This window comes from Myxocyprinus asiaticus, chromosome 11 (assembly GCF_019703515.2).
Source record: "Myxocyprinus asiaticus isolate MX2 ecotype Aquarium Trade chromosome 11, UBuf_Myxa_2, whole genome shotgun sequence".
Lineage (NCBI taxonomy): Eukaryota > Metazoa > Chordata > Actinopteri > Cypriniformes > Catostomidae > Myxocyprinus > Myxocyprinus asiaticus.
In genome coordinates, this window is record NC_059354.1 from 17,148,220 (window position 1) to 17,159,458 (window position 11,239).

The 11,239-nt window shown below is 41.4% G+C and overlaps 1 protein-coding gene across 2 annotated transcripts in view; it reads left to right on the forward strand.

The window, feature by feature from the left end:
• Positions 1-3,683, forward strand: part of LOC127447694 (neuropilin-2-like) — a 98,720-nt gene extending 95,037 nt beyond the window's left edge. The window contains exons 17-18 of one of the 2 annotated variants that reach the window (XR_007898412.1): positions 2-64; positions 1,753-1,817. Coding sequence is in view for 1 of the 2 variants with exons in the window: in XM_051709702.1 (XP_051565662.1) it covers positions 2-64; positions 1,753-2,057 (368 nt within the window). In the remaining variant the exon portion in view is untranslated. Of the gene's footprint in view, position 1; positions 65-1,752 lie in introns of both variants that reach the window. The other variant, XM_051709702.1, reaches the window with a different exon arrangement.
• The last annotated feature ends 7,556 nt before the right edge of the window (positions 3,684-11,239 follow it).

Sequence of the window (11,239 nt, forward strand, 5' to 3'; positions counted from 1 at the left end):
GAGCGAAGACCTGAAGACCTTGGAAACAATCCTCTGTTTCACGGCAGAGTACGAACTGGTCAAGGTAAATCCATACATCAACCTTCAAGCATATAATAGCATGATTGTAAAAATACACACATTTCGGGATCTGAGGCCAGAAACATCTATGCTTGCACGCAAATGCAAATACTTGGCCAAACCATTGCAAGCACAAAGTCCCATTATTATTCAGTTAGATAGCTATAAACTAACTTGCTCAGCAAGATTCTCTTCAAACGTTTTGTCACGGTCCTGTCACTTGTCAGGTTGGGTTTTTGTCTGACAGGACCGTGACATCATCGCCCCATGTTCTGTCTCATGTTTCGTGTCCTGTCTTTGTGTGAGCACGTTTGTTGAATGTTGTTGAATGTTAAATGTAGTTCAGTGTTGACTGAATGTAGTTATGTATTTCAGTGTTGACTGAATGTGCTTCATTATATTAAGCTGTTTGATGTGAAGTAACTTACCTCACTCTCTCTGCCTAGTTAGTCCAGTCTTGTGTATCTGTTGGTTGCCTGCCTCTGCCTGCATGTCAGGTGTGTGGTTGCCTTCCAGTTTGCTGCGTGTCAGCTTATCTTCCACGGAGGATTGCACAAATCTATTCCTGACTTCCACAACACACAGAGCCTATTATTATTTATTGTTAATAAAACCTTTGAACAGTTCCTCTGCTCTTGGGTATGTTTGTCTCGCTATCGCTCGTTACACTTTTTTGCAAACTATTGCTCCGCTATGACAGTAGTTGACCTGAAAGAGAAAACTGACCATGGAAGAAGACAGTTTCTAATGCTTGCATAGCAATGTGATTGCCTTATCCAGCTAAAAGGAGTGAAATTGAGCTTGCATAGCCAGATGTGCTTGCGTTCACATACATTACTTGTGTACAGAGCCTTTCTGTTTCTTAAAGATCATCAATTTAGGCCACATTGATTCATACAAAATTCAATACAGAATGATTCTAATTCAGTGCAGTATAAAATATATTTCCTATGCAAATACTCTGTAGCAGCTGTTTTATTTTGCGTTTTCCCTATGCTGACGTAGTGCTGACGTAGTACTGTTTGGGTGGAGTAAAATGTACATATGTCTTGTACAGCCAGATGCATTTACACTTGAACGAGTTACGAATGGGATGCGTATCAAACCACCACCTGAAGTGGATTGAGCGATCGGATTGCAATCTGTCTCGAAAGCGTTTCAGAGGGCATTTACACCTGGTCTTTTCATGAACGGATAACTATCCGATCTGTGAAAACACATGAAGTGGCCAAGTGTAAATAGGCCCATAGGCAATTACCCCAGGGTAACAGAACAGATCCAGCAGAGCAACATGGTACAATTTTTGCAAAAACAAATTCAGACAGTGCAACATAATACAAGCATAAAACAGATTAAATGGACGCCTGATAGAACTTCAAATATTCAACGTGTTGGTAAATCAAGAACAAGGTGCAATAACACATCGAAGATAGACAAACAATTGATTGCCACACTGGAATTCCAAAGAGCACAGATTAGCTAGACAGATGTTTAGGGAACTAAAGGCAAAGAGCTCAGACATGAGGTGAAGCTGTTAAGTGCAACTTGAAAGAATGAAGGACAAAAAGAATTGCTCTGATATGTGTCTATATTGTACTCGTAGATGGCATGATTAGCTGATGGCAAGCTTGACTAATGTGTCCTGCCTGAACTAATTTGATGCTTGATGCTGTTTGTATCTCTTTTTTCCAGGTTTCCCATTCCCTGCCTGGACCACGCCAAACCCCTCACAAGAGCCTCCAGTGACGCGAATCTCAGAAAAAGGCAATGCCTGGCTGTACACGCTAGATCCCATCCTGGTCACCATCATCGTTATGAGTTCCCTGGGCGTTTTGCTAGGTGCGGTGTGTGCTGGTCTCCTGCTCTACTGCACCTGCTCCTACAACGGCCTTTCATCCCGCAGTACCACCACCCTGGAGAACTACAACTTTGAGCTATACGACGGCATGAAGCACAAAGTAAAAATCAACCAGCAGCGCTGCTGCTCCGAGGACTAAAGGAAGCCAAAAAGGAGAGGCCCCTGTGGGATCAGTGTGACTATGTGCTTTTTCTAGCGCCCCTTTATCACTGATCATTAATGGGTGCTGGCTCGATCCAAAACTGTGAATGGACCTTATGGCACTAATATAGGGCTGACCTCGGACTGGAGCACTGGGAGCATGGAGGATTCCTGTGGATAGCTCAGCGGGTGTGAAAATGTATCAACACATATCAAGCTAAAAACCTCCCCCTTCAAAATAATTTAAAGAAACTTCAAAGAAATGTATATTGCTATAGATTTGTGAAGAAAATAAAATAAAATAATTCTTAATGGAAGTTAGAAGAGAGATGCGCTAGGACTAGAAGACAGATCGCTTGTGAAATCTTGGCCTTCATCTTGTGAGGCTGTGGCCTAGAATATTGTGGACATTTTATTTTGTTTAGACTTGTGTCTGTTTGCTGACCTGCTTAAGTTCCCATCCTATCATTATCCTTTGCCACTTTCCAGAACTGTTTTGAAGTGTCAACGCCTCTAATGAATGTTTTATACATATGTTCAGTCTGTTTGTAGCCTAATGTTTTTGTTGTGGCCATTAGACAATGAGGAAATTGTATTACATTCAGAAAAAAATCCTTTTACTGAGCAAGTTAGATTGAAGTATTTGGATTGTCTTTTGTGTCTCTTTTCTTCTCTTATTTTTTCTTTTGACTGTTTGATTTACAAGCATAATGTTGAAGACACTGTGCTGACAATGTCAAACTAATTGTATCGCAACCTATGGATTGCCAAGGAAAAATAACCACGAGCTAAAGAGTGTAAAGAGAGAAAGCATCTTCATATTCCTTCCTCCTCACTTTACCCTGTTCTTGAAGTAACAAAGACTCAAGCTGGCAGAGTGACTTTGGTGGAGGAGCTGGAAAATCCCCAAGCCATTTTCATGTACAAACAATTGAGCCTTAAGCAAACTGTTTTGGAGGAGAGCCATTGAAACACCAATTCTTGAGTTTAAAGCCACTGGGGCCTTGGAGGAGTCAGGCTTTATGCTTTCTGAACTACATGTCTGTTTACTCCATGGTTTATTTTTGGCTGTTGAAAATTAAGGCTAACAAGACAAGATTTGGTGTAAGCCTGGGAGAAGGGTGAGAATTTCACAGAATGTTTCACCTCAAGGTGAAGAGATTGATAGTACAAGTGAGCAAATAGGGGGAAGTATGTGTAAAATGTCTTCAATGTACCACAGACTGGCCTCTTCCTGCTCCCCTGAGCCACAATGGGAGTCCTGTTGACTTGTGGTTGAGGGAGGCGGGGTCTTGTCTTATTAGGATGTGTGGAAAGCAGCCAGAGACATGGCTTGCTCAGTTGTTGGGGGAGAGAGAGATTGTGTTTTGAGCTCTGTTTTCACTGGACTCTGTTGACTCTTTTCCAAGTGCCTTGGAGCTCTGGCCTCTTTTGGCTTTGCTGCAGAGCTGTGATAGTATTACTTCTTCTGTCTGGGACAGGAGGCCAACACCAAAAGAGATGGAGATCCCGGCACTGATCAGATCATTCAAAACAAATGTTTTTTGTAGACTTTGTACAGAATTTCTTTTTAAATTGTTATTATTATTATTATTTAATAAAGTATGAATACTGATAATTGTGACTGGTGTGAAATTATTGTGACTGGTGTGAAATTATTTATTATTATTATTATAAATATTATTATATTATCTATATGTCTGTCTTTCCGTCCATCCGTCTGTCTGTCTGTCTGTCTGTCTATCTATTTATTTCTCAGTCTGACTGTCTGTCTGTCTGTCAATCTATCTGTCCTTCTATCTGTCCATCCATCAGTCTGTCTGTCTATCTATTTGTCTGTCTGTACGTCCGTCCATCCGTCCATCTGTCTGTCTATCTCTCTCTCTCTCTCTCTCTCTCTCTGTCTGTCGGTCTACCATCATCCTACTTCAGCATCATCCTACTTCAGCTCAACTGACTTTCATTGCTCATAGATTCTGCAAGAAAAACTAAAATAATGATGGGGTAAATTACAGCTCAAGTTTGTTTCACTTGCATTCAAGTTCAACTCGTCTCAGGTGATCCATTGAAATTTGTTTGCAGTCTTAATTCTGCCATCACTGTGCCTCTTTGCAATGGGGAGATACCACCATCTCCAAAACACTGTCAGTTTATAGAGAGCTGTTCAGACTAGACCACACACAATCCAGTCAAATGCATAAAGCCCATACATGGAAGGAGATTCAACGGTAATGTCCCTCTGTGACTCAGTGCCTTTCATTACACTTATTATTTGTGATCTTGTCTTTCACTTGAAACATAAACATTGCAAATAATGAACACAGCAGAAGTGAACTGCATCATACCATATGAATGAGATATTTTGCTATGCATACATTCAAAACTTTAGAGCAGCTTGCTGCGCACGACAGAGCAACAGTGGTTCCTGTCTTCATCTAAACCAGATCCCTGCAGATACATTGACACATTTGTTTGTTTCCTGTTTCATGTTGACTTGACTAATAATCCTGGTGCATAACGATTTTGTTCTGGCTCCTGACAGTCTGTAACCAAATAATTTCATGAAACATGAGTCATGTGGCCTATTCAGGAATGTGCTATCATGTGAATGCTTGCTATTCCTCATTAGCAGTGATGCCACTTTCGAGGGATGCCATTCACCATCCATCAAAGAGGAGTAAGGGCAGAATCGGGTGGAGAAATGTGTCAGTGATCATGGGTGTTCTTTCACTAAGACTCAGTATTGTGGTTTCTCTGATAATAGTTGATGTTTGTGTATGGTTTAGATCAGAGGTTCCCAACCCTGGTCCTGGAGGCACCCCAACACTGCACATTTTGTATATCTCCCTTTTCTGACACACCCAATTCAGGCCTTGGAGTCTCCACTAACAAGCTGATGAGTTGAATCAGGTGTGTTTGATTAGGGCGATATCCAAAATTGGGGAGGGGGGCTCTCTGGGAACAGTTCTGGGAACCACTGGTTTAGATGATCTAGCCATGAATTTGTGCCTGCTGGCTTTGAGTGTGCAAAGACACTCAGCACTGGCGTTACTGGGTGGGACTGTTTCTGTGAATGTGGTCCAATGGTTCTCATCTTGGATCTGACCCATGCAGCTGAATAATAATTTATTGATATTGATTTTTAGCATGTGTTTCTGAAGTTACCACATACCTACATTAGATCCCATGCCTCATCACTACTCACATTGGACTCTGTTTAAACAAACCATATTACTCACATACTGTAAACAAAACATTTGCCTCAGTTCTCTTCTCTTTCTTCAGATGTTTCTTAAAGGGATAGTTTACCCATAAATGAAAATGCTCTAATTATTTACTCACCCTCATGCCATTCCAGATATGTATAGCTTTCTTTCTTCTGCAGAATGCAAACAAAGATTTTTAGAAGAATATCTCAGCTCTGAAGGTCCATACAATGCAAGTGAATGGTGGCCAGAACTTTGAAGCTCCAGAAAGGATATGAAGCAGTATAAAAGTAATCCATAATCATACAGTGGTTTAATTCATGTCTTCAGAAGTGATAAGTGTGTGTAAGATACAGATCAATATTTAAGTTCTTTTTACTGCTAATCTCCACATTCACTTTCACATTCTTTTATTTTTGGTGATTCGCAAGAGATAGGTTTTATCAATTGTCACTTTATCATGTCATGCTTGGTTAAGACATGATGTGAGGGTGCTGGTCCACTATTGAGAGATCATTTCAGGAAATCATAGCCCAATAGAAAACATGGTGCACTGATGTGGTAACGTAGCACAATAAGTGTATTACACTTTAATGATTTAAAGGATAAAATGTTTAATGTTATTATATAGTGAAAAAAAGTTCTTTATTTTTCTTAGAAATATAGTTCCTTAACTCTCATTAAAGGAGTATTCTGTGTCCAATACAAGTAAAGCTAAATCGACAGAATTTGTGGCAAAATGTTGATTACCAAAAAATATATATTTTGACTCGTCCTTCATTTTCTTTTCGTAATTAACATTTAATCTTATTGATTAAAAAAAAAAAAAAAAAACACAACAGAGAAAAAACACAACACATACACACTGAATCAACATTTAACTTTTAACCCTCACTAATATCCCTCCCCAAACACCAACCCCACCCTAACCCCCAACGAACACCGCCGTGGTCACATAAATTCCTCCAGTACCAAGTTCAAATCTTTCTCCCATAATCTCTTCATAGAAGTTAATGCTCTGTCCCCCAAACTCTGAATTAGAAAGGAGTAATACACTGATGGCTCATGACCTTTTCCAATATCAGTAATCACCTCTCCCAAAGTGTCTGCCGCTTTAGGGGGATGTGTGCTACTCCCAAATACAATACAGAGCAGGTGGCGCAGCTGTAAATACCTATAAAACTGAGATCTGCGAATCCCAAAATGATGAACCAAATTCTCAAAAGATCTCAACACTCCACTCTCATACAGGTCACCGAGTGTAGTAACCCCCCTCACAATTCACTCTGACCAACAGAAAGGGGACTTATTAATATGTAATTTAGAGTTCAGCCATATTCTTGAGGCAACATTTAAATAAATGTCCGAAATAAACTCTCTTGACACTTTTGTCCAAACCACATACAAATGTGAGATAACGGATGTGATTTAACTTCTCCGGTTAGTTTGATAGAAAGGCTTTGCAATGGCGAAATAGGGGCAAGAACTTCCTGTTCAATACAAAACCAGGGAGGGGCTCTCTCAGGTGGAAACGACCAATGAGCCAAATGTCTGAGACCGAATGCATAATAATAAAACAAAATCTTGGGTAGGCCTAGCCCACCTTTGTCAATCGGCCTATGTAACTTGTTGAAATGTAATCTGGGACGTTTACCATTCCAAATAATGTACTTCGCTATGCTATCAAATTGCTTGAAGTAAGAGAGTGGGATATCTACAAGGAGAGATTGTAGCATGTAGTTGAATTTTGAAATACAATTCATTTTAATAACATTAACCTTCCCAATCATAGATAAATGTAATCTACTCACTTCACATGAAAAACTTTTTATTAAAGGGTTGAAATTAACTCTAACTAAATCACACAAATTAGCTGGGAATAAAATGCCCAAATACTTAATGACCTGTTTGGGCCACTGGAAGTTGCCCAGCTGAAAATCCGTTACTGGGCAACATGCTGTCAGAGCCAAAGCTTCAAATTTACACCAGTTGACTCAGTAACCTGAGAACTTTTGAATTCTGTGGAGGCAAGGCATAGATCTAGTGGGGTCGGAGACGAATAATAAAATATCATCTGCGTAAAGCAGAAGCTTATGCACCAAACCTCCCGCCATCACCCCTGGAAAATCATCTTCCTTTCTTATCGCGGCTGCTAATGGTACCAAGGCAAGACAGAACAATAATGGGGAAAGAGGGCCCCTATCCGGAGTAAAATAATCTGAAATTAATCCATTAGTTTGTACCGCCACTACCGGGTGTCTACAAAGTAACTTAATCCATTCTATAAAAGTATTCCAAACCCGTACATTTCCAAAATCTTAAAAAGATAATCCCATTCTACCATATCAAACACCTTTTTGGCGTCAAGTGAGATGACAGCGACCGGAGTCTGATCATTTGCCACTGACCACATGATATTGATGAAACGCCTAATGTTATCAGAAGAGTTGCGGCCCTGAATAAACCCCACCTGATCTATATGTATAAGAGATGTCATAACTTAATCGTCTAGCTGGATCAGAGAAATTGGATGGTAACTCTTACACTTGCTTGGATCTTTGTCCATTTTAACAATCAGACTGATCCGGGCTTGTGTCATGGTTGGCGGAAGATTTCCATTCTTTAATGATTCCTTATAAACTTCTAACAAAAGTGGAGCTAGTTCTGTAGCATAAGATAGCATAAAAAATTCAGCAGCAAAGCCATCTGGCCCCGGAGCCTTCCCTGTAGGTAGGGCCTTAATTACCTCGTCAAGCTCCTCCAAGGTTATCTCAGAATCAAGAGAATTTTTTTGATCAGTCGTCAGTTTAGGGAGATCTAATGATTGCACAAAGTTTCTAATATCTTCATCAGTAGATGAAGACATGGAACTATAAAGATCAAGATAGAATTCTTTAAAAGCATTATTGATATCAATGGCTGAGGTAAAAATTTCATCACCAGCAAATTTCACTGAGGGAATGGTAGAAAAAGACTCTCTCTGCTTTAGATATCTAGCCAAAAGCTTCCCTGCTTTGTCCCCTGACTCAAAATATGACTGTCTTGCCCTAAATAACCCAAACTCCACCTTCCGCGTCAAAATAGTATTATATCTGTATTTTAATCGGGTCAATTCTCTGAGGCCATCAGACGACATTCGGCGCCTCAGTTCTGTCTTTGTTCTTTTAATATTCTCTTACAACTCCACGAGTTCTCGTGCTTTGGATTTTTTGATGAATGAGGCATACTGTATGATCCAGGCGTGGATGCTGGATCGAGGTCCATGGCAAACTTGGACACTGGATCGAGAGCAATAGCAGCGGTGGGGAAACGGTCTTCGTGGCCGAGAGCGGTGGCAGCAGCAGGGACCTGGCCTCTCTAGGCATAGGCGAACTAGGCAGTTGCTTAGGGCACCACCTGCTGGGAGGGCACCTAAGAAGAGGCCTCTGCCATACCCAATAGGGATCTCGTCTAGGGCGCCAGAATGATCTGAAATGGTACTGACTTGGATCTTTGAATCTCATTCAGCAAAATGAACAAATCTTTTTTCAAGTCATTTAGAAAACTCTACAGAAAACAGCATTGATTAGTTCACCTCCCAACTCGGTCTTCGGATCTGTGTCTTTCATTTATTTTTCACCTGATAACTGCATAGGCTTTGTACAGGAAACAGAACTGATTAGTTCACCTACTGAATGGGTCTTCGGATCTGAGTCTTTTGTTCCTTTGTCATGTGACCGCTACTATGCTCCGCATGGAAGACAAACAATGTAAATGCCGAGTGGAAGTGTTACCTGGCCTGGCCTTTAAACTTCCACGTTGGCCACCTGACTCCTTCCCTGGTCCAGAGCCTCCGTCCTGGTTTCCCCCACCCTCCCTCCCTGGGTCTGTCCTGTTGGCTCCACCCTGGTCTGTCCCGCCGGCACTGTCATGGACTGTCCTGCTGGCTCTTCCCTGGTTTCCCTCCTTTCCCTCCCTTTCTTTTGTTCTATTTGTTCTGTGTTAGTACCTGTTCTGTTCTGTTTGTCTTGCCTTGTGTTGGATGTCTGGGGGGGGGGGGTGGGGGGTGGTACTGTCAGGGTTCAGCCACTTCTGTTGATTATGTTTTTATTGTCTTTGTTGCTGAACTCTGACACTCATGTTTAGTGTCTTGTCTAGTCTGTGTGAGAATGCATGGCTTGCCCTTTTGGCATTGTTGTGCATTCTCTTGTCTTGTTGTTTATTGGCACGAGTGCATTACACTTATGTCATCCTTGCGGCATGCACGAAACATGAGCATGGATTTTGTGCATGCACGGCCATGACAAAATGAACATATCACTCTCTGAGACTACTCGACTTGGAGTCATATAAAAGATTGTTTCAAAATGTTTGAATCGTTTATGAATGACCCATCAATAGCTTACATGAGGGTAATGCACATATATGAAATCTGAGTCTATATAAAGTATATCACATTTTTTCATTTCACATGTTATTACACAGAAAGACAAGTGATGAACATTGGCTTTTTATAAAATGCCCTCTGCCTGTGTTCAGATATTTAACACACATAAAACAACATGTTTCTCCTACTGCTTCACATTTTCTTTAAACCATAAAAGTAGATCCATCAATTGGTATGCATGACTCCAACAAGAACCAAATACCAATAGAGTAGAATACATTACGAATCAAAATACAAGTATTACTACACTTGTTGAAAGCACAACCACATGATGTCATAATATCATCAAACACCTCGATGACACTCATCCACAGCACCCCCAGTGGACTCAATTGTAACTGTGAGATTTGGGAAGAGATTTGGAAGGAAAGTAGTTAATTTACATTTTAATGTAAATTTAGTCATTAAGCAGATGCTTTTATAAGTGAGGAACTTAACAAGCAATTTGTCAAACAAACATCAAAATTATCTTCAGTATCGCACTGCTAAGTTCTCAAGGTGTGCCTCTTTGTGACGGGACCACCAGGCGCCGCTTGTTCATTGACCACAGAGAGTGAGTTGGGACATAGGCCTGGAGGGGTGAATTGAAGTAAGAGGGTGCTATTCCATTGTCTTTCCTGAAGGCCAGAGTCAAAGCCTTGAATTTGATGTGAGCAGCTACTGGTAGCCAGTGGAGTGAAATCAAGAGTGGGTTGACGTGAGCACTATTTGGCTGATTGAAGACCAGATGTGCTGTAGCATTCTGGATCATGTGCAGTGGCTTAATCATGCTAGCTGGGAGGCTGGCCAACAGGGCATTACAGTAGTCCAGTCTTCAAATGACCAGAGCTTGGACCAGGAGCTGTGCAGCATATTCAGATAGACAAGGTCTGATTTTCCTGATGTTGAACCTGCAAAACTGGGCAGTTGATGAGATTTTGGCAGTGAAGTTAAGCTGGTCATGTACCACCACTACCAAGTTCTGAGCTGTCCTGGTTGGTGTTAGTGTAATTGAACCAAGATCAATAAAGAGGTTGTGGTCAACAGATGGGTTGACTGGGATCACAAGGAGTTCTGTCTTGGCAAAGTTGAGCTGAAGGGGAAGTTCCTTTATCCAAGCCGAGATCTCAGAGAGGCAGGCAGAGATAAGAGCTGAGTCGTTAGGCTGGAGCGACAGGTAGAGCTGCACATCATCTGTGTAGCAGTGGTGTGAAAAACCATGTACCTTAATGATAGGTTCGAGTGATGTAGTGTTGATCGAGAAGATGAGGGGTCCAAGCACTGATCCCTGAGGAACACCAGTGGTCAGCTGGTGTGACTTGGAGACCTCTCCTCTGAAGGTGACCCTGAAGGATTTGCTTGTGAGGTACAACTTAAACCACCTGAGTGCAGTTCCTGTGATGCCCGGACAGAGAGAGAGTGGACAGGAGAATCTGGTGGTTCACTGTTTCAAAAGCAGAAGATAAGTCAAGGAGGATGAAAACAAATCATTTAGAGTTAGCTCTTGCCATTCGCAGAGTTTCAGCGACTGACAAGAGGGCTGTCTCTGAGTGCGGGTAAGAGGCAGCT